This window comes from Apodemus sylvaticus, chromosome 16, assembly GCF_947179515.1.
Source record: "Apodemus sylvaticus chromosome 16, mApoSyl1.1, whole genome shotgun sequence".
Lineage (NCBI taxonomy): Eukaryota > Metazoa > Chordata > Mammalia > Rodentia > Muridae > Apodemus > Apodemus sylvaticus.
In genome coordinates, this window is record NC_067487.1 from 3,672,327 (window position 1) to 3,699,288 (window position 26,962).

General features: G+C 44.4%; 1 protein-coding gene across 3 annotated transcripts; it reads right to left on the reverse strand.

Annotated features, from left to right (window-relative positions):
* Brd9 (bromodomain containing 9) lies at nt 1–26,926 on the reverse strand. Of its 3 annotated transcripts, none has more exons than XM_052159854.1 (16): nt 26,774–26,926; nt 26,018–26,232; nt 25,683–25,815; nt 24,545–24,605; nt 23,897–24,041; nt 22,623–22,733; nt 21,871–21,983; nt 19,374–19,506; nt 16,341–16,416; nt 14,766–14,861; nt 12,395–12,527; nt 10,970–11,081; nt 6,803–6,841; nt 5,824–5,926; nt 3,126–3,293; nt 1–652 (listed from the first exon to the last, which is right to left on the reverse strand). In XM_052159854.1, exons 1-16 carry the CDS (start codon nt 26,823–26,825, stop codon nt 552–554), a joined length of 1,791 nt encoding a protein of 596 aa, XP_052015814.1. In that variant the 5' UTR covers nt 26,826–26,926; the 3' UTR covers nt 1–551. The 3 variants fall into 3 exon arrangements, with proteins under 3 accessions (XP_052015814.1, XP_052015812.1, XP_052015813.1); XM_052159852.1 differs by having other exon boundaries at nt 21,871–22,046; XM_052159853.1 differs by having other exon boundaries at nt 21,871–21,986; nt 26,774–26,925.
* Nucleotides 26,927–26,962: the final 36 nt, after the last annotated feature.

The following is a 26,962-nucleotide window of genomic DNA, read 5'->3' on the forward strand; positions in this document are numbered from 1 at the left end:
TACAGCGTTACCACCTTAGGCATCTCTTTATTAGGACCTGTGTTCGTGTATTTTGCAAATACAAACAGGTACTCAGCAAATACATCAAGTTTTGAAACACTTTATGACTCTGAATACTTCATTCTAAAAGGTGGGGTGGTTCATTATTTGTCAGGGAGACAACTCCATCCTCTGGCTCAGTGACCAAATAGAAAACAGAAGGCCTGTTCTGCAGGCTCCACTTTGAGAACTGCAGGAAGGCTGTGCAAAACTCATGTAGAATGACTATGTGCACATTATCATAAACAGGCTTTGCTTCTGGTGCTCAGGAGACACAGAGTTGAGCCATCTGATTGCAACCTGTTTATGCTCTATTGCCACTACTCAGAACTTATTGGACACCATTCGGTGCTACTGGGCCTCTGCTGCAGACATGACAGTACAGAGAAGCCATCATCTTCCTCAGGCTGATACATGCCAGAGAGGATGAGACAAAAGTTTCTGTCTTGTGACAAAAACTATATCAAATAAAATGTAGAAAAATAAAATAAAACATCTGGAAAACCCACAAATTAGTTCTTGGCAGGAGTTGCAGGTTCTGGAGACTGAAGGAATTCATAAGGGTCGTGGGTGACATCCGGCTGCTCCCCAACACTAAGGCGAGAAGGACTTCCTGTAAGTTTGAAAGAACATGGCATTGAAGCATATCAAACAGAACTGCAAAGCTCATGAAACCAACATCTGCAACTGATATCTAAAAATACCAATGTCTTCCCTGGCACCAGACAGAGGTGCATTCACACCCCAATCTGAATCAGGAATGTCTACAATCTCCACATGGGCTCCACTTTGCTTGATACACAGGTGATCATAGAAACTCGAGTTTTTCTTCTGGCAGCTGCAACTAGGCTTCCTTTGAAGAGATCAGGATTCATTCTGTACACAGAATGCTTCAGGATGTATGTAAGGTCAAAAGAGAACAAATAGCAATGGAGGTTATGGGAAATAGTTCGTAAAGGCAGTGAAAGCTAGAGGAAGTAGTTCCTGAAGGCAGTGGAGGCTAGGGGAAGTAGTTCCTGAAGGCAGTGGAGGCTAGGGGAAGTAGTTCCTGAAGGCCTGGCTCATTCCATGTAGCAGGCAGACTTGGTTATCCTGAGCTAAGGTTCCCTCAAATATCAGAGACTGGAAGACCACAGAGAAAAGACAAGCATTACTGAAGAAACTAGGATGAAAGAGGCAGTGTTTCATTCAGTCACCAGAGTTAAGAGATTAAGAGGTTGATTGAGCAATTAATCTTAGGACTGATGTAGGGCTGTAATGGCTTTGCTGAGTCCCATGGTGAAACATGACCCGTATGGGAAGAGGAGGCTCTGCTAGATGTAAATGACTTATGTCAGCATGTAGATTTTAAAGTGCAAAAGCAATTAAGAGGTGATGAGAAAAAGAAAAAGCAAACAAAAGAGTCTGTCCAGGTCACTCAAAGACAAGGTAAGTTTTGTGATTTGTGTCAAGCCAGAGTTCACAAGGAAAAAACCTAACAGAAAGTCAAATGCTATGTTAGTGAGCTGCTGGAAAGCTCTACAGCTGAGCAACAGTTCACAGAAGATGTAAATGATAAAACTTCAAAGGGCAAAATTAAGCTTGTTGAAGAGATGGGTAATTATCTCTAGATATCTCCACCCCCCCCACCCCCACACATTTGCTGTAAACATTTTGCCACCAACAGTTCTGCTTGGCTGCTTGGTTATGGACCCTGTCAGTACCATACATGCTAAGAATATATGCAATGTAAATGAGAATGGCACCCATAGGCTCACATATTTGAATATTTGCTCCTCAGTCAGTGGCACTGTTTGCAAAGGATTAGGAAGTGTGGGAGGAGGTATGTCATTAGGGGTTGAGGTTTCAAAAGCCCATGCCAGCCCCAGTGTCACTGTCTTCTAGCCTGTTGCCTATGGGTAAAGATGCAAGTTCTTATCGACTGATCCAGTGCCATGACTGTCTACCACCAACAACCAAACTCGCCACAGTGATGAGTGTAAACTAATCCTCTGAAACTCCGAGACCTCAATTAAATGATTTTTTTATTTTTGAGATAATCGTTGATGTAGCTCTGGCTATCCTGGAACTCACTATGTAGACCATGCTAGTCTTAAACACACAGAGATTACCTGCCTCTGCCTCCTGAGTGCTGGGATTAAAAGTGTATACTACCATTCCTGGCACTTTAATGCTTCATTTTATACATTGCCTGGGTTATGATGCTCCTCACATCAATACAACAGTAACTAAGACCCCATGCAAAGTGTACCCAGTGATAGAATAGTGGAGTTTTATGTCCAACAACCCACTTTCTGACTGAATTAACACAGGAAGAAATTTACATACTATACTGTAATCCAGGGCAAAAGCAGGGACTGGGGAGGCCACAGGCCTCAGTAGGAAAGTAACTACTACTGTTTTGTTAAATGCATATGAGATGCCTGTTAATCTGCCTTTGAGACATTTGTGTTTATGCCCATAGAGCACCACTGCCAGATTCAATTTTTAAGAATGAAGGACTGTTAATGTGTCATGGTGGTTCCATACTCAGTCATAGATAGAGGAAAACAATCATATTGCTTACTCCAAGGCTTAAGGAACATCTTAGAAAAAAAGACAGAGGAATGACTTACCTATGCTCTTATAAATAACTCCCATAAGCTCACTGGTCACTAAGCTATACTCAGGTAGAACTGTTGTCAGTGTCTGGGAACACGGCACTGACTCATTCAGTAAACTCAAGTGTTTTTAAGGCGCTACAGAGCCAGCATCTGACACCCTACATGTGGCTGGGATCTCAGAGTATCAGTGGTGTGGCTCATCTCTCCTTAAACATGGAAACCCCTCACCAGGGATGGTTAACATTCTCCTGATAGAAAATGGACACTTCATTGGTTGATATAGCCAAGGAATAAAATATGGAATGGCAAAGAGCATGTGTCAACAAATCTATAACCCAAACAAATGTTCTGTCCCCCAGGGATGCACAAGGGTATAGAAACCTCCCAGAATAAACCTTTGTACCAAGGCCACCATCTTGGCACTGTGGGCCTGATCTCCCACCCAGTGCAGGCCCCCACTACTAACCTGTGTGAGGCCCTTACCTGGAGGATGCTGCTCCCTCTCAGAGGCAGTGGACAGAGAGCTAAGGTTAGAGGATGGCCGGGAGCCTCCTCGCTCTGCTTGTGCTTCATGTAAGTCCTGCAAGAGCCTGGCTGTCTCATCCAAGTTCAAGTGGCTATCCTCATGGTCCAGCTCCTTCTTCACTTTCCCTATGTGACAAAAATGATGTAATGCAGCTAAACGTAGTCAGCACAGACTAAACACACAGCACAACTGAAAGGTCACTGCTGGTGGAGTTCACAACAGAGGGAACATAATTTAATGGCAGGTCAGGGCTGATAGTAGGGAAGGAAGCAGACCCAGTGTCTTTCATTCAAGCAGAATGCTACGTTGAATCTCGACAACCAATGCACCGACACTATGAACAACTTTGTCAACACAAAGTATGTGTCTGATGCTAGCCTACTGCCTTAAACAAAGAACACAGACAGTATGCAAATAAGTTCACTAAGCTGGGTCTCCATGCAGCTCCCAACCTAGGAACTAGGCCTCAGTGTTGACTTGTCTCAGCAAAGCACTACCCTGAACTGTGAAAAGGACAAAGCTTATCCAGAGGAGCCAGAAGCTCACTCTGCCCTGTATTGAGTGGCCTTAGGAACATTATGGAAGAGGAGGTAGCAAGACTATAAGAGCCAGAGGATCACAGAGTTTGCTGGGAGATTGAGTCTCCTAATAATATCAAAAACTTCTAAAAAGTTGTAAAAAGAAAAATCTTACAAGTGCCAAGACAAAGGTAGTCTGTCTGCAGGAAAATGCACTGAGTAGCCTGGGCCACTGTCCCTACAAAGGCTAGTATTCAGGTTTGTATTTAGGGGAGGCAGGGAACCTCATCACTAACTGATACTATGTATATGCAGAGTATGAGCCCTATCTACCCCTGTGGGGTCTGGAACCAACATAGGCCAAACCAGGAAGAGTGCATATAGTGGCCCCTAAACAGCCCCAAGCCAACAAAAACCCAGGTGCTAAAGACCTATCAAATATGTTGTCACAACTCATTAAAAGATTGAAGCATGTCCCCATAACTCATGGGGCTTGTATCTGGTTCCTTCTGGACTTTCCCTTTGTGCCTTCTCTCTCCAGAGACTGTTTTGGTTTTTGTCATAAAAGATCCTATCCATGAGTTTCAACAGGTCATGGCATCTGGGGTGTCTTGGTGACTAAAACAGAGCTGACAAAAGACAATGAATAGGAAGATGTCAGATCTGAACCCAACCCCTAAAAACTGTATTAAACACAAATTACCTAAAAAAATACTCCAACCAAAAGCAGTGCGAGGCTGGACAGACTTTGCTGTTACCTTTATAATGTTTGCAAAAAATCTACTTTCTCAGCCTGACACTGGTGATTCTGAGGCCATCTTCACTATAAGATGTGCCTCCTCCCCATGTAATAACTTCAAATGTCCACAGATACTGCTCAGGGAAGGACTATAAGGCAAATAAGATATACACAAAAGAAGGAAGAGATAAAACACAAAACATTGTCAAGGCTCCTAGCTTGGCTGGGCAGTGGTGGCGCACGCCTGTAATCCCAGCACTCTGGGAGGCAGAGGCAGGTGGATTTCTCAGTTCGAGGCCAGCCTGGTCTACAGAGTGAGTTCCAGGACAGCCAGGGCTACACAGAGAAACCCTGTCTCAAAAAAACAAAAACAAAAACAAAAAACCCAAAACAAACAACAACAACAAAAAAGGCTCCTAGCTCAATTTTATGTGACAGAAGACACTATACACCTCATGGAACACCTCATGGAAGACAGCATTTCCTACCAGTAGAGAGAGGGCTCATCTTCAGAAGAGGAGCATGCTGACACATGGCTGACACGCCATGTACAAGATCAGCACTCAAGCATCTCAGCTACCAGACAGGTACAGCTTCAAGTCAGAAAGGCACAGGGGCAAACAGTCAGGGCTCTTTGGAGCTACTGTTCAGAGTTGCACCCACAAGACCTGTCTGAGATCAGTGACAGAAGTCACTTCGTTCATGTGTGACAGTCTGACCAATGGAATCTTTGAAGAAAACACACATATATTTTTATTTCCTAGTCTCTTAAAAACTTTCATTGGTGGTTTGTTTAGTTTGGGGCTTTATTTATTTATTTACTTATTTTTTTACTGTTTAAGGAGTTTTTATTAAAAGAGGGAAAAAAAGGAGTTTTTATTAAAGCAAGAATTTTATAATCCAAATTACATTTCCTTGCTCAGTCATCAGTTCTGCTCCTTAAAACAGAACTGATGTCCCTAGTTTGGGGTTTTAATTGGTTTTGAAATTTTTGGTAAAAGGGATGGAACCAAGGACACTGTTCATACTAAACAAGCCCTTCACCACTAAGTCGCACAATACTTCTGACAGGCTCAATTGGGTTTTTAACTCACAGGCAACCAACAGATATCAACTGGGTGTCCCTCTTCCTCTAGTTCTGACATTGTCCCTGGAGACAGAATCTGATCCCATATGCTGACAGTACAGTTAGGCCTTAACCACAGCTCCAGGGTGTTTCCTGTTCTGACTAGTGGTTAAGTTTTGAGTCCCCACAGGTTCTCCTTGGTTGTGTTATTTGCCAGGGCAGTCCATGAAACACAGAGAAACTAAATGATGCTTTCTTACGACATCTCACATCACAGCAAGGGATGGAGTCCATGTGAGAAGCCACAAACAATCGTGCCCTGGATGTCTTACCAAGAGAGCTGAGCATGGATACATCCAGGGAGACATCAGGATACTGTTTCATTGACATGAAGTCCAGAACAGGGCCACCACTATCGCCCAGTGGGTCCCCAACCTGCGGAAGATGAGAAAAACATCAACTAACAGACAGCACAAATGTCAGCTAATGCCAGCTATGTAAGTCAATACGATGTACTAAAGTTGAGGTTACCTCTCAGTAAGTGACATGAATGAACACTGTTCTAGTGGCTGCACCCCAAGGAACCACGGGATCTAAGCTTATTAATGGAAGTGCAAATCCATGTTCAGAGACCTACTCAGATCAACACACCTCTAAACGCTTTCCTCTCTACTAGGAACAAACAATTTTTGCTAACTTCTTAGCGAAATCAGTAACACTATGAGAATATGGGAGGTAGATCACAAGGAGGCCAAGTAGACACATGGAACTCAAGAGCCCACCACATTTGCAGGGGCAATACATCAGATTCCAAAACCAAAGCTTTCTCTCTCAGAAAGCGTGATACTACAGTACTCCAGGCCTCTGGAGTTCTTGCCACCGGCTTCTGCTCACATACCCATACTGTATTCTCTATAATCTTACAGTATTCTCTATAATCTGAGACTTAACCCCATGATTGGTCACCTCAGGTATACAGGTCACTCCTGCTCAGTGGGAAAACATTACAGCACAAGCCCATAATGTTGCCAACCATGTCAAGCCACACATGAAAAGGAGTTCCCACCCTCCTTGAGGACAGTGCCTAGGTGGCTGCTTTGAACTTGTTTCTAAGCTTAGAAGATTTCAGCCCTCTGTTCAGGTCACCAAATATGTAAATGAGGAAAAGAACAGTGCCACTGAAGTCTCTCATTAGAAATGAGCAGCCAGAACAGAGACAGGCAGCTGTCCAGCCACTCACTGCAGTGGCTAATGACCACCACCACACAAACCCCAAAGCTGGGCTTCTATTCACATGCTTGGGAAACCCACCTTCATCTCATCTGCAGGTCTCATGGGGATGCTCCTCCTCTGAAAAGCAACAAGATAGGAAACAAGTTTTTTCCAATGTATTTTATACTACAGAGTAGTTCATCCACATTATACTAACAGTGGCTTCTCACTGCCTATACACAGAGTAGTTCATCCACATTATACTAACAGTGGCCTTCTCACTGCCTATACACAGAGTAGTTCATCCACATTATACTAACAGTGGCCTTCTCACTGCCTATACACAGAGCAGTTCATCCACATTACACTAACAGTGGCTTCTCACTGCCTATACACAGAGCAGTTCATCCACAATACACTAACAGTGGCTTCTCACTGCCTATACACAGAGCAGTTCATCCACATTACACTAACAGTGGCTTTTTCACTGCCTATACACAGAGTAGTTCATCCACATTACACTAACAGTGGCTTTTTCACTGCCTAAACACAGAGTAGTTCATCCACATTATACTAACAGTGGCTTCTCACTGCCTATACACAGAGTAGTTCATCCACATTATACTAACAGTGGCTTCTCACTGCCTATACACAGAGTAGTTCATCCACATTATACTAACAGTGGCTTCTCACTGCCTATACACAGAGTAATTCATCCACATTACACTAACAGTGGCTTCTCACTGCCTATACACAGAGTAGTTCATCCACATTACACTAACAGTGGCTTCTCACTGCCTATACACAGAGTAGTTCATCCACATTACACTAACAGTGGCTTTTTCACTGCCTATACACAGAGTAGTTCATCCACATTACACTAACAGTAGCTTCTCACTGCCTATACACAGAGCAGTTCATCCACATTATACTAACAGTGGCTTCTCACTGCCTATACACAGAGTAGTTCATCCACATTACACTAACAGTGGCTTTTTCACTGCCTATACACAGAGTAGTTCATCCACATTATACTAACAGTGGCTTCTCACTGCCTATACACAGAGTAGTTCATCCACATTATACTAACAGTGGCTTCTCACTGCCTATACACAGAATAGTTCATCCACATTACACTAACAGTGGCTTCTCACTGCCTATACACAGAATAGTTCATCCACATTATACTAACAGTGGCTTCTCACTGCCTATACACAGAGTAGTTCATCCACATTATACTAACAGTGGCTTCTCACTGCCTATACACAGAGCAGTTCATCCACATTACACTAACAGTGGCCTTCTCACTGCCTATACACAGAGCAGTTCATCCACATTACACTAACAGTGGCTTCTCACTGCCTATACACAGAGTAGTTCATCCACATTACACTAACAGTGGCTTCTCACTGCCTATACACAGAGCAGTTCATCCACATTACACTAACAGTGGCTTCTCACTGCCTATACACAGAGCAGTTCATCCACATTACACTAACAGTGGCTTCTCACTGCCTATACACAGAGCAGTTCATCCACATTATACTAACAGTGGCTTCTCACTGCCTATACACAGAGTAGTTCATCCACATTACACTAACAGTGGCTTCTCACTGCCTATACACAGAGTAGTTCATCCACATTATACTAACAGTGGCCTTCTCACTGCCTATACACAGAGCAGTTCATCCACATTACACTAACAGTGGCTTCTCACTGCCTATACACAGAATAGTTTATCCACATTATACTAACAGTGGCTTCTCACTGCCTATACACAGAGTAGTTCATCCACATTACACTAACAGTGGCTTCTCACTGCCTAGGGTTCTGCTCATTAAAGCCTCACTACATCCATGGCTGAAGTAAGGGTTTTTACAAGATTCTTTGCAGGTGGCAGTCAAGACAGACCATAACTGGTCAACTTATTCCGTATCAGCCAAGTGCTCAAATACCATGCTGGGGTTGAGGTGAAGGAGGACATGGGTAAGAAAATCCCCAAGTTTACATCAGAGTGAATGTTTAAAACAAACCAAAATGGGAAGCCTGAGAAAAACAGGCCTAGTTGTTTAGCCTGGAACATAAGCAAATACCTGAGACAGGCTGTGGTGTGATGGAGGCAGTAGTGACATCTACTCCATTGCTAAAGTGGGATCAACTACATGTACCTTCATCCTGTGCACTGATAAGAGTATGACCTTTAAAACAGCCTTATTTTGTGCACATTCCTCAAAAAGGGTCATTCAGTGTGTACTTCCATACCCATGAATTTGGTCCCAGTGTTTCTGAGATTCAGTTATGCAATTACTTTCACCAACTTTTAATTAGAAACATGGCCTTTATTTTACCATCTGTTCCTTGCAGATGGTTCTAGCATTATATCTTGAGCACTCAGTGCCATTTTTAACTGCTGCTGAGTATATAAAATTATTCAACCCTAATAACAGAACTCATCTTTAGACAATGAATTCAGAATTCACCAACAGCACAACCTCATTTCAAGGCCACTAGGAGCAATTTCTTGCCCATACCAGACAAAGTATGAGTAAAATTTGCATATATTTGGCCAGCAAGATACCTCATCAGGTAAAAGCACTTGCTGCTCAAGCCTGACAACTTGAGCTCAGCCCTGGAACGCCCAGTGGGAGAACTGATTCTCAAAAATGTTCCTCTTTTCTTTTTATGTACACTAGGCATTGTGCACCTACAACGTAGTAAGGAAAAGGTTTTAAATAAATAGCCTGCAAAGAAACACAAGTAAAAGATGCACAGAACAGGAGCCAAGCACATGGCTGCTAGGGACGAATTCTCCATGAGGGACAAGATTTCTATGCCCATCTCTTCAGACAAAGAGGAGGCTACCAGGCCAGACCAAGAGCCATGGAAGCCATGGGCCAAAATAGTCTCAGAGCTAGTGTGGACAGATACTCATTTGAACTCCACCTAGCTAGAACAGAGACCTTCTAGAAAACTTTGGCCATGAGAAGAGACCCAGTCATAACCACTCTTTAGCATTATGGTCACACAGCCTTGGAATGATGGCTGTCCTAGACCAAAGATCACAAGTAACAACTTCCTGTCAAAATGAAGATCAATGCTCTTCAAATGAAGAGAATAAAATCTTTGGAACTTGAGAGATAATTCAGTTGGTAAAGTACTTGCTTCACAAGTATGAGGACCTGAGCTGGATTCCTAGAGCACCCACATAAATATGGTGAATAATTGAATAATTGTAGTTCCAGCACTGGGAAGATGGAGTTAGCCAGCCTAGTCCACCCAGCTAGCTCCAGATCAGTGAGACCCTTACCTGAGGAACAATATTTGCATTTGACCTCTGGCATCCATATGCACCACACACACACACACACACACACACACACACACACACACACACACACAAAATCTACTTCTCCTTGGACTGGAGTGTGCCTCTGTGATAGAACACTTATCTAGAATGTAAAAAATCCTGTATTTGATCCCTAGTAATGGAAAAATAATCCTACCAGCACTGTCACTGTCTAGCAGGAACTCATTGTACACACCTGTCTAATTTGAACATAAACACATCTCTGGCTTGTGAATATACATACTGTGGGTCTGAACTGGCCCCAGGCTACAGTGTGTCAAGCCTAGTGTCAACCCTGACAGATAACACAAACAGAAAATGAAAGCACAAAGGGCCACAGATATTTCTTTAGAAACAACTAATGTTAGTCTTTCTTAGAGTAGAAAGAAAAGTCCATCTAGACCCATGCCAAGAGAAGACAAGTTTCAAAGGTAAAGGTAAAGACATATTAGAGCTGAGAAGAGTTCAGCCTTCACATCTGTATTGTAGGAAAATAGCACACTCTTCAGGAAGAATAATGATGATGTCAGTGAAAGGAACATGGGCATCGGTTTTGGAAGACATGACAGACAGTTCTTTTTTTTTTTTTTTTTTTGGTTTTTTGGAGACAGGGTTTCTCTGTATAGCCCTGGCTGTCCTGGAACTCACTCTGTAGATCAGGCTAGCCTAGAACTCAGAAATCCGCCTGCCTCTGCCTCCCAGAGTGCTGGGATTACAGGTGTGCACCACCACCACCTAGCTAAAAGATAGCTCTTAAAAGCAGAACTTCTAAAGCTCAATGAGCCAAGAACAGGCAGCAGTGACCTCAAGAGCCTGCCTCTCTCGACTCTAATGGGTTCGATGTGCTCTCTGCACAGGAGCAGCCCCAAGCATGGGACCAGAGCCTGTGTCTATAAGGGCTCATCAACTGCAAATCCCACCTGCTTCAGCTGGAAAATCATCCTTGAGTGATCGCCACCTGTGATTTGGTCCAGGAGGTCATCTACCATCTTCTTGCTGTAGCTTCCAGCATCCTTCACGAATTCCTGCAAGCTAGAAAGGAACTGTGTGATGGAAGGCACGTTCCAATTTCAAGATTCACCCCAACAGTGACAATGATGCTGATTCCAGAAATCCTTTGGGAGCTTCCCATATATGTATGGGACACTATACTAATGGCTCTCTAACAATTTTTCAAGTGGCTCATGGCAAAAATAAATAAATAAATAAATAAAATAATAATAATAATAAAATAATTAAATCTCCAGGAAAATTAAAGTAAAAACAAAAGGCAATAACATGCAGGCACGCAAATCCATATAAAATCGTAAGACACATTCATTAATCTCTAAGGAAGGCTGTCTACATCTGCCAGTCTGACATTTAGAAGTATAGCAGCAGGAAACAGACGTGGTGAGTAGGCACACATGGAGTGGTAGGGGTAAGACTCGGGGCACATTTTTTGGTACACTTTGATTTCTGAACTATATAAATATATTAGGTTAAAATAAATTTAAAATGTAGTCAGAGACCAAAACCCCATAGAATAAACCATCAAGGATAGCCTAAGGCTCCTAGGCCCTGAAAAACCTTCAGAGAGACAAGCAAGACTGCTGGCCCAGAGCTAATCTAGATACACCAAGTCACTGACAAAATACAGGCCATCATCTGAGATACCTGACCATGTGTACAGATGGCAGATCTTAACCAGGCCATCTCTCTAGCTTCATAATTGTAGTTTTAATGCTGCATCCCAGGCTGTCATGAATTTTGCCTCTGTATCCTACCTCATGCCTCTCAAGTTCATCAGTTTCAGTCTTCACCTCAGCACCTGAAAATGTGACTGTATCTGGAGACTTTTGAGAAGTGATTAAGGTGAAAGGGGGTCAGTAGGGTAATTGCTGATCCGATTTAGTGTTATAAGAGGAGGAGGTCAGGATAGAGGAAAGGCTGTGTGAAAACAGGAGAGAAGATAGAGTCTGTGTTAAACCAAGATTGCTAAAACCTGAGCCTCAGACCGCCAGCTTTCAGCACAGCGAGGCCTTGGTGTTGGAAATTTATTACTGTGGCTCCAGCTGACTAACAGTCATCAAGAAATATATCTCAAAACAACTGTGAAAAAGAACTCCTTGTAAGTATACTCCATTTACTAAATACACATATAGTTATGCTACAGTCTGGATCACTGCCTTCAAATTGTGCTGAACTGCAAGGCAAGTCTATGGCAGAAGTATTGACAATGGCAAACAATACTGGAGCTTGTGCTGACACCACCTTACTGCCAGTGCTATACTCCCCAGAGCTCTCAGCAGAGCCAAGCTACTCACCTGGGAACAACTCTCGCATATGTGTGTGACCTGGCTTACCTCAGTGCACACTGAACACCCGTCTCATCTCCATAGGCAGAATACAGAAGCTCCATCTCATCTGACTTCAGGTCCCCAAACACAGAGTTGTTCTGCATTGAAAGTGCAGTGCTGGCACTGGAGAGGAATGTGACTAAAGAGAAGGAAGCAGAGGCCAGGTCAGAGTCATGCTCAATGCACACCCAGCATGGCCACAGACATTTTTCCTTCCAGGTGACCACAACCTGAGTCCATGCCTGGTTCTTCCTTTTTACTTTCTGTTTGTGTTGCCCAAACACAACAGCAGAAACTGTCCATGAGTAACTGCAGTACTTACTCAGCACCCATTTCACACCTGTGGGCCACAAGCTACAAAGCAAAGACTGACCCTTGGGTAGAGATGAACTTGGACAATCAGGACTAGCCAATTCATGAACCCCCTCTGGTGGAATCAGGAACTGAGCCCACACTGGATACACTCTTGCCCAGGGTTATAACAATAAACCAGGTTGTGTCTACATGGCTCAATGTTTCTCAACCTCTACTGACATCCATCATGGTGGCAGGTATGCCATTGTGCTGCAAGCACTTCTCTTCCCAATAATCAATGCTTCCTGGGGACAAAACTGCTGAGCTGACAACCAAACACAAGCAACATCTCAAAAGCAAAGTGTGAACACTACCAAGGGAGGGGTTGAGATGAGGAAAGGTACGGGTAGATCACATATCACAGAAGGTCCAAATGCAGGTTGGTCTCTGTCTTAGTTTGGGTTTCTATTGCTGTGATGAAACACCATGACCACAAAGCAAGTTGGAGAAAAAGATTTTTTTTTTTTTTTTTTTTTGCTTTGTTTTGTCTTACTGCCAGATCATAGGCCATTACAGGAGGAAGTCAGAACAAGAACTCAAGCAGGGCAGGAACCTGGAGGCAGGAACTGATGCAGAGACCATGGAAGAGTACTGCTTATTGGTGTGCTTCACATGGCTTGCTCAGCTTGCTTTTTACAGAATCCAGGACCACCAGTTCAGGGATGGCACCACCCTCAATGGGCTGGGCCCTCCCCAATGATCACTAGCTGAGAAAATGCCTCACAGCTGGATCTCATGGAGACATTTCTTCAACTGAGGTTTTCTTTCTGATGACTCTAGCTTGTGTCAAGTTGACACACAAAACCAATCAGTACAGTCTCTAATACTCAGAGATGTAGAAAATATTATTCCAAAAAGAAAATGCCCTCTAGTGAGGCTGCAAGCCTCCCTGTACCAAGAGGAAATACCAAAAAAGCAGATGTTGTGTATGACTGAAGGGGATAAGGAAGTTTATGGTGCAGAGGTGATCTCGAGCTGGTTTTCCTAAGCCACAGTAAAGGCAAGGGACACAAGAAACAACAAAGAAAAGAAGCAATGACACAGAAAAGGACAACCCCATGTCCACCCTACCCCTTTCCACTACTCAAGACAGGATAGCTATAGATAGGCAGTGAAACGCCAATTCTAAGCATGTTCCCCTTGAAATGGGCATTTCATTATATTGCTTGTAGTTGAGTAAAGGCAGAAGAAATGTCATCAAAGCACAACTAGGTTCAGACCAGGATAGCTACTGTGCCTCTAAGAGGAAGAAAGTGTTATTTCTCTCAGCTCCACAAAGAAGCATCCATCAGCTTGAATGTTCTCGTCTTAAAGTGCATACCTGTGCACATATAGATATGCACACACCAAAGCAAGCCTAAGGACACACATGTACTGAAACACATGAACAGGTCAAAGCAAGCCCTATAAGCACACAAGCATGCATATTACCACATATGTACAACCACACATTCCAAACACACTAGAAGACCCATTATAAATGTAGACCCCCCCACAAACACAAGTGTACCTGCCCCTCTCTTGGGACATGCTGCCACCCACAAACACCCTGCCTAGGTCTCTTGGCTGCCAGGCAGCAGCATCTCCCTGCAAATGGTTAAGTCTGATGTAAGAAATGAAGCCCTCTAAAATAACCAGCAGGATCCTGAACTAAGACTCTTATGGAGGGAGGGAATAGCAGCCTATGAGAGGAAGCTTGTGAACTCACCCTCAGTGGGGAGAAGAATGCAAAGCACCTACTTTAATGAGTCTAAACTTCATTTGTCTTAAAAATCTGAATTTGATGCACCATGATGTGGGGGAGACACCTAGAGGGGGTGGCACCCTACCAGAGGAGAAGGGGAGGGAGGTAAGGGGAGGGAAACCAGGAGGGGAACAGCATTTGGAATTAACTAACTAAACTGATTCTAGACACAGTAACAAAACCATGAAGAAAATCATGGAGAAGGAACAAGCAATTTCACACCCCACTGCCAGCCCAGTCACCCTCAACTCAAAAGCTCCCACCAGTTACTGTGCTTACCTTTATTTCTTCTTTCATCTTTGAAACCCAATGTTGTAAAACCTGGGAGCAACTTGCTAGACAGTGAACTCAGGTCCACAGGGTGTGTCTCCTCCTCTGCAGAAGACACAGGAGAGAGGGAACCATCAGGAGAGCTTGGCCGCAGCTCCGTTGCTCAGTGATGAGCAACTTCTCTATAGCTCCTTAGACACAGAGGGGTGGGGTATGGGTATGCTACAATATCCATTTAAACTGATTTTGCAAAAGCAAAATATAAGTCTTAAAACTAACACCATTTCAATTTGATTCTGTAATTGGCTTGACATCAACACCATGAAAAAAAAAATCATGTCTGGAGCTAGACAGACAGATGATTCAATCGGCAAAGTGTCTGCCTTGTAAGCATAAGCTTCTGAGTTCAATACCCACAATTGCTATTTAAAAAATAAATAAATAACAGTAAGACATGATGATGCATGCTTCTAATCCCAGTGTTGGGGAAGTAGAAATAAGAAGATTGCTGAGCTTCACCATCTGCCTGCCTACCCTACTGGGCAAGTTCCAGACCATGAGAGACCTTTTCTCAAAAAAATAACAAGATGATGCGTAACAAATATTGTTCCTCTGGCCCCAAAGGGGTACATGTGGGTACACACACACACACACTATCACGTCTGGGGCTATCTTGCCAGCAATACCTTCACCTTTGCAAACTGCTCACTCACACTGCATACTAAGGTTAACACTTGCTGGCCATCCTCATCCCTCCACATGCTCATCTGGCTATGAAACTGCTGACTGGTTTAAACATGCACAACATTTCTCCACTCCTGACAAGAACCTCACTTTCCACACTGAATTTCTAACCTAACTATGGACAAGTCCATGTAGTTTCTCCTGAAGACCACAGAAATTTGTTTCCACTAACAGTTAAAATTGGGGTGTCTAACCTTGTATACACTAGAAAAGATGAAACAAACCTGATTGCAGAAGGCTCTGTACAAGAATATTTAGAAGCTGAAGAGCTGAGGGAGCTGTCTGCCTTGCGGGGGACTCAGGAAAAGCAGGAAAAGAGACATCCACTATGTCCCACCCTCTCCAAGCATGTCTGCAGGCATGCTGCAATCCCAGGGAGTCATTCACAGGCACAACTGCTACCTTCTCAAGACGGTCCAATGCATGAAATACCCTTCTAGGCTAGTGCACTGAGGGCATTCATGTTTCCAACTAAGACATGCCCTGAGATGATCATCCAACCTTCCTTTCAGAATATTTCTGAACTTCACAAGTGTGCAGGTCAGCATATGGCCCATGAGGAAGGAGTGCTGGAAGAACTCAAGAGACAAAACCTTCCTACATCATCAATGACATTCAGCCCTTAAGAATGAATACCATGCTGAGAAACCCAATAAATGACATCCTAGCCCCTTGCATAACACAGGCTCCAGTGTGCACATGGAAGTCAGGCAACTCTTCTGCAGTCTCATTACCAGTAGTGGCAACATATGAATGTGTGATACATGCTCTGCATCTCAGAGCATGTACAGAGTTCAGAGGACAACATGCAAGCATTGAGGTCTTGCACAGATCACCCACCATCAGCATCAAGCTCAGTTGCATTCACCACGCTGTAGAGCAGACTTCCATCTCCAAGCTTCTTTAGGTACCCCATCTGCAACGAAGTAGCATCCAAGTGTCATCTTCAAGTAGTAACATCTACTAGAGACATGTGACATGCTAGTCATGTCTCCACCAGTTTCTCCATGAGAAAATACCAGAGACTCCCTCTCACATGCCCAAGGATTAAAGTTGGCTTGCTTGTGACTGAGGCCAATTGTTCATAATTAAATATATCCGATTATGATCAAGAACACACACATACACACACACAGTCAAAACACTGCTGAGGCACATGACCAGAGTTTCTAAAATAAAAGCCTTGACCCAGAAGCAAATATTTAAAACCATCCATAAGCCAGAACAAAATGAGGTGAAAAATGCCAGCGGGGTAAAAGCATCATACCGCTCTACAGTGGTCTAGGTCTCCAGCTCTAAGGCAAATAGAAACACGGCTCCACTAAAAACCTACCACAAAAGGCCTGACTATTTCCCAGTCACCTTCAGTCTTATGCAAGGGCAGTATGTCAGGATGTGGAAAGTGTACATGTGCAGATAAGGTGTTCAGAAAACTGGCCATATGGAGGAAGCGTGAGCTCTTGTGATTAAGGAGGCCCTTGGGAGAATGTCAGAGAGCAACAGAAGTAGGGCAGAGGCCAGAGAGGTGGCAGTTCCTACAGAGAGGGCAACAACAATATACCTAGGGGACTAGGACTAGGCTTCTCAATGCAGTGCTATACACTAAAAAGAGATCTGAAGTGGCCTGAGATATTGGAGGGAACAGGAAGCTTCACCAGACAGCAAAGATTTCAGTATACACAAACACAGTTATCAATATAATTACACTGTATTTATACACAGGTACATTTCCTGCCTCTACCTGACAGTGTTTAACCCATCATATGCATATGTGTCATGGTTAGTTTTGTGTTAACTTGACACAAACTATTGTTAACTGAAAGGAGGGAACCTCAATTGAGAAAACACCTCCACAAGATCCAGCTGTAGCCAGGAGATAGTGGCATAGGCCTTTAATCCTAGCATTCCGGAGGGAGGCAGGCTGATCTCTGTGAGTTAGAGGCTAGTCTAGTCCACAGACCTAGTTACAGGACAGCCAAAGCTACACAAAGAAATCCTGCCTTCGAAAAACCAAACCAAACCAAACCAAAAAGATCCAGCTATAAGGCATTTTCTCAGTGTCAATATGGGATGGGTAGGTAGGGTCATCCCTGGGCTGGTGATTTAGGGAGTATGATGGTTTGTATATGCTTGAAGCAGGGAGTAGCACTATTGGGAGGTGTGGACTGGTTGGAATAGATATGGCCTTGTTGAAGTAGGTGTGTCACTGTGGGCCTGGGCTTTAAGACTCTCATCTTAACTGCCTGGAAGCTAGTCTTCCAGCAGAATTCAGATGAAGATGTAGAACTCTCAGTTCCTCCTGCACCATGCCTGACTGAATACTGCCATATTCCTGCCTTGATGATAATGGACTGAACCTTTGAACCTATAAACCAGTCCCAATTAATGTTGTCCTTATAAGAGTTGCTTTAACTGGGCATTGGTGGGACATATCTATAATCCCAGCACTTGGGAGACAGAGGCAGGTGGATTTCTGAGTTCGAGGCTAGCTTGTTCTACAGAGTGAGTTCCAAGACAGTCAGGGCTACGCAGAGAAACCCTGTCTGGGTGGGGGCGGGGGTGGGGGTGGGGGTGGAGAGAAGAGTTGCCTTGGTCATGGTATCTGTTCACAGCAGTAAAACCCTGAAACAGTAAGCAAGCCAGTAAGTAGCACCCCTCCATTGCCTCTGCATCAGGCCCCTGTCCTGTTTTGAGTTCCTGTCCTGACTTCTGTTGATGATGAACAGTGATATGGAAGTACAAGCCAAATAAACCCTTTCCTCCCCAACTTGCTTTATGGTCATGGTATTTGATCATAGTAACAGAAACTCTAATTAAGACAACATCCATTTTTAAATAAGGTTTATCACTGAAGAAAGCAGGCTCTTCAGAGAAATAGATGATTCCAGAGGTAGAACACAGCAGGAACATAGGACAATGCTGCCCACAGAACTGCCTGCAAGCCATACAGCTGATGCCGAGCTTTCTAAAATAGGCATATTTACAAATGCAAACAAACAGGCAAAACTAACTTTAAGGAGTTTATGGGTTTCTGTTTAATTCTGGACTTTTTGCAATGCTAGGGAGGGAACATAATGTCTTAGTTGGGCTAGGACAGAGCTCTACCATTGAGCCATAACTTTAACTAGCTTAAGGTATTTCCTATAATTGGGGGGTTAAAAATGTTGCCATTTCAATATTCAGTATTTAAAACATAATGCACATTTTGAAGACTTGATATGAGAAGAAATATAAATTCCTAAGTACTGTTAAGATGGACCTTACATTAAGATAGTAAGATTTAGATTATGTCAGGTCCAGGGGAGACTCATTTTAATATGCACCTATCAACCTGGACTAGAAAATGTGTCCTGAGAGTGGTAGCACCTTGCTCTACAGAAAAGCAGGCAATAGACGGGTGGATCCCTCTGCCATAGCTGGGACTGTAGACAGCTGCATTAAGACATGCAGCGATAATCCATGAACAGCTCAAAAAGGAGAGAGCCACAGATGAACAAAGAGGTAGAAAGTCTACATCACTGCTGTGAATACTTACTATGAAGCAGGCTTTACTTTTAGGGAATCCTGGCTATCAGGGCCTTTTAAAGCAATAGGATCAGTCAGAAGTGGCCCCAACCCAAGCTGGATATAGTGAGGACATACCATATTCCAAGTTCATGGTGCTCCTGCCAGCATAGTGATCTCAGACCCTTCTGAGGAAATAAGACCAAAACAACCAAGGAGCTGATCTGACTCTGGTCTGAACCCCTGGGACCCGGGAGGTACTCTGGCTAGACCCTAACACTCCAAATTTTGATGGTGGTACCTGGTTCCAAAGATTTGAGTGTCTGAGGCCAAGTGGCATAGCCTTCAGGGGAGGGTCACAGATACTACCTTGCCACCTGGGAGAAACCGGTTAATCCTGTCCCGAGCCTCATCAGCTGCGTGCTCTACCAGGGCTAGCACATGCTCCTCTGCCGTGCTGTCTGTCAGGCTGCAGGCATTCCCTTCAGGCTCAAACATGCAGCTGTAAGGCATGAAAAACAAGTGTCATCACAGGTCCAGCCCATTGATTCCCAACAGTAGTAGCTTTTATGAACAGTTCCCTTGCAGAGGCAACACTGGGTGAAGTTTATTCCTTCCACTTCCCAGTTCATTCCTACATGCTCTAAATGAACTACATGATCTTTACCTGATGTAAAAAAGTATAAGCCAAATAGAACCCCTTCTCAGAGAAACACTTAAGTCGTCTAGTCTAGCAAACAGAAAAAGTGACAGAAATTGCATAGGTATGAAAGGAAATGTGATACAGTCCCCTCTGTGCAGAGTGCCACATTTGCAGTGTCTTAGTCCTTAGTCAGGGTTCTTATTCCTGCACAAACATCATGACCAAGAAGCAAGTTAGGGAGGAAAGGGTTTATTTAGCTTACACTTCCACACTGCTGTTCATCATTAAAGTAAGTCAGGACTGGAACTCAAGCAGGTCAGGAAGCAGGAGCTGATGCAGAGGCCAAGAAGGGATGTTTCTTACTGGCTTGCTTCCCCTGGCTTGCTCAGTTTGCTCTCTCATAGAACCCAAGACTACCAGCCCAGAGATGGCACCACCCACAAGGACTCTCCCCTCTCGATCCTTGAGAAAATGTCCCACAGCTGGATCTCATAGAGACACTTCCCCAACTGAAGGCCCTTTCTCTGTGATAACTCCAGCCTGTGTCAAGTTAACACACAAAACCAGCCAGTACATGCAGAAAAGGTGAGTTGCAAGAAGCCCTGGGCTCCTCATGGAGGAATAGTTTTGACTCAAAGTGAGAAATGCAGGCACTATCCGGATAGCTTTTCCCCTGCAGACAGTAGAAACAAGCAGACAGTAGAAACAGGCACACATGCTCCTCTCTGCCCTGGCATAAGAGATGTTGCAACAAGAGGATAGCCCTATAATAGCCACAGCTGCTCTCTGAAAGTCCAGCACAGGATAAGGTGTCCCTCACCAGAGTTCCACAGCAATGGCACTGACAGGTGCACATGATCTGTAGCATTTGATTGACTTTGAAGTCTGGGAATTCAGAAATAACTGCACAACTATCCATTCTATCTAAAAGCCTTGGAACCCACAGATGGGGGCAGAATTTTAGTGGCAAGGCGACTAGCTAGAAACTTGGGAAATCCAAGGCAACTTGTAGGGCTTGAAGAAAACTAAGGGAACAGACGGTGTCCCTAGAGAGGACAACGGGCAATGCATCAGGAAGACCTGTCTGCTGAGAGGGAGCCTGCCTTCAGAAAATGAGGCTTTCCTCAACCTCATATGATCCCAGGCCACAGGTTGATCACAGACCCAAAGAGAGGTATATAGTACAAATATAACTGAGACCTCCCGCCCATCACTTGTACGGTACTCATCATTTCATTCCCAGCAACTCAGGTGAGTACCCGACAGAGTTCAAACCACAGTCAGGGAAGCCACATGCTGGATAGTGACAGGAAAGAAATCACACAGGGCTCCAACTTCCTGATTGCTTAAATGCTCCTTGAGGTCTGCTACTGAAGGGGTAACATCTATTCTGTCTCAGTGCTCAGTATCCGTGAGACAAAGGGGCACTCTGTAACACCTCTGGTGTGGCATATAGATAAAGGTCTCTGGACAGGAGCAAAGCTTCAGGGAGCTATGTCTGAAGCAACCTAACCTTCCTGATGCTAAACACCAGGCTACCCATCTCCCTATAGCACTACAGAAGTCAGCTTACAGACACTATCTCACAATGAGTGCTGGTGACTAGAGTGGACTTACTGCAACTGTGCTCTGCACAGGTAAGAACATAGGTCATTACCAGGTGGTATGTATGAAGGGCATATAATAAAGGGATAAATATTAGCAAGTAGAAGTATTTCATACAGTAATGACAAGCTAGCAAAATGCCCTGCAGGGATAACTTTATGGGCCTGTGGATCCCAGGGCGTGTGGATGGCACACAGGAGGGTAGTCTCAGTCCCCTGGCATCTCACATTTATCAACAGCATGAGTTGTTGTAAAAGCAGCATGCAAGCATGTGATGAGTGGCTACCTTACCCCACAGAATTGCCCTGCAGGATCCAGAGTCTGCAAACACACACAGGTGATAGGCTATATCACCTATGGGATACAATCACTTCACTCTTATGGCAAGCAGAACAGGGTGGCCACTTCCCTCTTGAGTTCCAGTACCAGGAAGGCATCCAGTTCAAGGCCCCTGGGCTACACCAAGGGGCTGCTGGAACCTAAGAATCCTTAGAGATCATGCTCCTCCATCCAGGCTGAGATGCTCCACAGGTTCCCTTTGCCCTTGTTTGGGCAAAGCATTGCAGTCCTGCTTGTAGCCAGCAGCTCCACAAGCAAGCACCTCCCACAGAACCTTACCTGATAACTTCTCTACTCGGCTTTTTGGATTTCTTGGTAGTTTCTACTTGCACTGGGACAACCTCAGGAACAGGTTCCTCAACTGCTGGATCTTCACTGCCCAAGAGAGCTGCCTGCTGAGAGAAATCCATGTCCTGCATAAACGACATGCTGCGCTTCAAAGCTAACAGCCGCTCCTAGAATCAGAAAGGACAGAGCAGCAGGACTTTACCTCTCCCTCAGCCACGGAGCCGTGACGATGGGATGGCATGGGATGGCCACGGCCTCACCTGGCCTAATCGCCACCTTCCCAGACGCTGCAGCGGGAATGGTTGCGAGGGCTCAGCATTCAAGGTATGGCCCAGAGATGGTGGTGAGAGTATGGTGGAGCCCAGCAAGTATCCCTTGCTAATATGTGGCTCATACAGCCTGGTTTATAGTATAGATCTAGGAAGCCACTTGGAATGGCCAAAGGATAAGCTTGTAGTGCCAAGGGTCAGTGAGGCTGCCCCACAAAGCAAAAACCGCAAGGCTGGCTGTGATCCAGCAAGACTGACCCTAGATCCAGAACTTTTCATCAGCCCCATATAACGGCACCTCTAAGCTGTGTGAAGGTGCAGACAGGGGCAGTGCCTGGAGGATAGGGCAGTCTAGAGCAGGGGTCGGCACCTGGGTGTGGCGGATGGATGAAGCGTGTCATTCATTGTGAGCCTGTTAGGCACAGAGAGTTAGAAGACTTCGGCTCAGTGCCATTGCTCTAGTGGGTTTCTTACTTTGCTCATCATCTTAAAGCCCGCGTGCAGGATCTTCTTGGCTAATTTGTAGTACACGGTGTCTGGTCTATTGTATGTCATCGCATTATCACACATTAATTTGAAATCTGCCTAAGAAAAAGAAACAAGTAATTTGCCACATAATTAATAGCAAAGTTCTCCATTCTTGTCAAATGATGCCAAAGAGAAGGAATGAAATTCAGCAAAAAACATACTTAGGAAGACTGATTTTTAATAACTCAAGAGAGATTTTCATAATGCTCCATGAGTTTTTATGTGCATGAGAAATTTCCCAGTGAAAAGCTGGTCAAAGTCTTCAATTTCCTTTTATATATTAATATGTAGATTTTATGAGAGAGATTGTACAAATATTCTACAATCCCTTCTCTCCTTCAGCCTTCCTTCCTATTTTGTACATGGACATAACCATCTTGTATGAAAAACAGAAATATCAAACTTTTCCCTTACTAAGGAAAAAATGTGATATTCCTTCAGAAACACTATCCTATCATCATTCACTCATTTTTCCTGCTTGCCAAGCTACTAAGTAATTTGTAATTCACAGAGCCAAAATCAAGAAGCAAAGGGCTAAGAGCAAAGCATCCAAGAGATGCAAAAATTCTAAAAGTAACAAAAAAATGAAAGTATGCGATTAGTACAGGAAAAACTAAGAATTAGGAAAAAACATGCTTCTAAAAACACCCACTTTCAAACTAAGTCAAACTGGACACACTGTTGCCCACAGAAACAAGTCTTGCCTATGCCAGTACAGAAACTTCAACAGAACAAAGGAACACACTCATAGTAGCACACAGCATCCAATCCAGCTTCCAGTTCTCTGTTGACAAGTACCTGTTTCCCGTAACACTAGCAAACAGTCACCAGAATAGTCCTCTGTAAACACTTGCAACGAAAAACTACCTGAGGGAGCTAGAGACATAGTGCGGCAGTTAAGAACTCTTGTTACTCTTGCAGAGGACTCACATTTGGTTCCACAGCACTGACATAGTGGCTCACAGTTATATGTAACTACAGTCCCAAGAGATTCCGTGTCTTCTTCTGACCTCCAAAAGCACCAAGCCTACATGTGGTATGCATACACACACGCAGGCAAAACAAAATAAGTACAACTGTAAGGATTATAAAAATCAAATAAAAATGACTTGAGGTACACAGTGTTCACTATGTGAGAGGGCACGAGCACACCCACACGCACGACCATGCATGCACACACAGTTTTACAAACATTATTTCGGAAAGTAAAACTCATTTACCTTAAATTCTGTGACTGATTTATATTCATTAGCTACAATCTTGTCTTTCATTGTGCCAAAGTCCATGGGATGTTTTATTATCATTGAATATCCAGGAGCAATTGCATCCGTAACAGGAAAAGCAAAAAATCCATGAGGATCTTTTCTGAAAGCAAAAATAGCTTTGAAGTGAAAAAAATTCTAAAGTCTAAATTTCTAAGTGACATAAAAATTTTTACAATCCAAAGATTTATATAACTGGCTAAAATTTAAACTTGCTTCTTGAAAGTTCAGTGGATTAACATGTATGCCTTTTTAAAGTTTTAACATTATTTTACATACAATAAAAATGACACTATCCCAGCTGTACCCATGACAAGCAACGCTCTGGAGGCATCACAACATTAACTTCAGATGGGAAAGGAGGAGGAGAAGGAGGAGGAGAAGGAGGAGGAGAAGGAGGAGAAGGAAGAGGAGAGGGAGGAGGAGGAGGAGGAGGAAGAGGAGGAGGAGGAAGAGGAGGAGGAGGAGGAGGAGGAGGAGGAGGAGGAGGAGGAGGAGGAGGAGGAGGAGGAGGGATGCAGCATACGAGCTCCCTGGGCCCTAAAGTTATGACCTGCACCCGGGCTGCTCACACCCTGCTAGATGACAGGTGGGACACGAGGTTACCTCTGTAGCTGGCGGAGGAAGTGTTCCAGAAGCCTCTGGATGGGTGTGCTCTCATTCTCAGCTGAGTTTATAAAGAGAAAGCAAGGGAATAAAATCAAACAGCAAGACTTCATTTCCTTCATTAGAAAGCTCCATTTTTCATCTGTGTGTGGAACTTCATAGCATTTGAAGCCCAAGCAAGAACTGAGAACTTGGGCACAGCTCCCAACACAGGCAGGTTCGCAAAGGGATACACAGCATCTCTCAAGCCTATCAGGCTTTTTCAGTTCAGGGGTGGTCAAATCCACAGGCAAAGGATGGCATTCAAAAGAGAAAAATCACTACCCAGACAATCTCATGGTGACTGATTCTAGTATTAGCTTTCCCGATAATCTATGTTCCAACACTCAGTCTCCTCAGTTTCTCTCCATGAGGGAAGAGACATTCTTGCCTAAACATTCTCCCTATATAAGAAGGCTGGGAGCCAGGGAATCCAAGATCCAAGACAGATTCCAGTTGAAATATTATCCCTGACAGGGGCTGCCCAGGTCAAAAACTTACCAAAGACCTCAAGCTTCCAACATGCAATCTTGAGGTCACTTTAAGTAATTCAGACCTACCATGAGAGCCTGTATTGGGGTCTCTTCTTCCCAAGGAAGGTTATCCATGTTCCCATGATATATGTGTTTCTTATGTGAGTAATACAGGGGCATTAACCTGATGGTGCTGTTTAGAATAGTAAATCAGATAATGCTAAACTTCTAGACTAAAAAACGGTAAACTTTAACCAAATTAAAAATACTGTAGATAAACTGGGTGCACGACTTTAATCCCACACTCAGGAGCCAGAGGCAGGCAGATCTCTGAGTTCAAGGCCAACTAGGTTTACAGAGTGAGTTCCAAGACAGACAGTGCTACATAAATAAGCCCTGTTTCAAGAAAAAAAAAAAAACCCAACAGCAACAAAAAACAACTAACCAACTGAATAAAAATATAGTAGGTTTTGCAGAACACATATGGTTGGTCTCTGGCATCCATGTGTCTGCTTTATCAGTTTTCAACAGAATTTGCCCATTTTTAGCTTGTGAAATGTCCCCAACAACTAAATAACCATGCTATAGACGAGGTAGGAAACTCATGCTCGGGAACAGGATCTTGCCTGGCTGTGTTCGGCAGGCTCTCACTGGTCGATCTGGGGGTGGCTCCACCTCCACCTTCTTTCCAGGGTCGAAAGCATCAGCCTCCCCTTCTGAGTCACAGTGTTCCTTCTCCCGTTTCCGTTTCTTCTCTTCCTGTAAATATCAAAGAACAGAGGGTACAGAACAGCCAGAACTCTTTTAGGCTGGTAGTGCGGGCCCTACACACCTCTGTGTTCCCCAGACTAGGAAGAAGACACTTGACAGGCATCACCTGAAGATGACCTGAGAACTGCAGCAATGGCCCAGACAGAGCCAGGCATGATTAGGGACCCATCTTAGGCCACTGAACCTTTACCTTCCGCTTCCTCCTCTCCTCCTCATCGAGGTGCTTTTCCTTCTCTGACTTTTTCTTCTTTTTCTTCTTCTTTTCTCTGTGTCTCTCCCGTTCATGGTCTGAGCGATCATCATAGTAGCTGGAGTCGTGGCCAGATCCTGAGAGCTCTGTCACTTCACTTCCCCCCACCTTGAGCACCAGCTTCAGAGGCTTCTCCAGTGATGTGTCTGTATAATCTGCATACAGACCATAGGTCAAACTTGCAAAATACTGAGTGGAAATACTGCACCCCTGTGGGTGAATCTAGACAGCAAGGAATTGTCAAAACCACGGTAAAATATGTAATCTCAAACTAACAGAATTGTGTTCAATCCTCTTTCAAACCACAAAATCACCATTGAGGATATTCTGAGGGTTCTTTCTACCACAATAAAGTACAACACCCAACTTGAGACCCAAGACCCCAATTCCTTAACGGAAGCCCTCTTTTTGCTGCGGGTCTTCCAGGCTGCGCCCGCCAGAGAAGAGGTAGGTACATAAGGGCTACAGGACTCAAAAAGAAGTCTATGCCCTCTTTGAAGCAGATGCCCTTTCTCAGGCCTAACCCCGCCCCCTCCCACGATCGTCCACCACCTGGCTCTGAGCCCCTCCTTCTCACGGAACGCCGCCCGCCTCAGGCACCTCCTCCACAACCCCGCCCAGTGCAGACCACGCCCTTCCCCTGGACACCTTCTCTCTCCCGTACCAGCAACCTAGACCCTGCCCATGGCTCCGCACCTTCGTACGACGAGCGCCATTCTGCCTTGTGCTTCTTGTGCTTTTTGCCCATGGCTGAGATAGCACGGGATCTGGTGAGAAGCGGCTGCCCGTGGCCCGACCTGCGCCAGTCGGAAGTAGCTCTTTCGCCACCGCCGAATGCTTCCGGGTCAGAGTAGGGCGGTGCGCAGAGCGCGGCAGATTCGAAGC

Coding starts and splice junctions, on each gene's coding strand:
- Brd9 (XM_052159852.1), bottom strand. CDS start 26,825: ATGGGCAAAAAGCACAAGAAGCACAAGGCAGAATGGCGCTCGTCGTAC. Junction 12,528..14,765: donor AGATGAAAGAAGAAATAAAG/GTAAGCACAGTA, acceptor CCTTCTCTTTAG/TCACATTCCTCTCCAGTGCC. Junction 3,294..5,823: donor ATCCATGCTCAGCTCTCTTG/GTAAGACATCCA, acceptor TTTGTCACATAG/GGAAAGTGAAGAAGGAGCTG.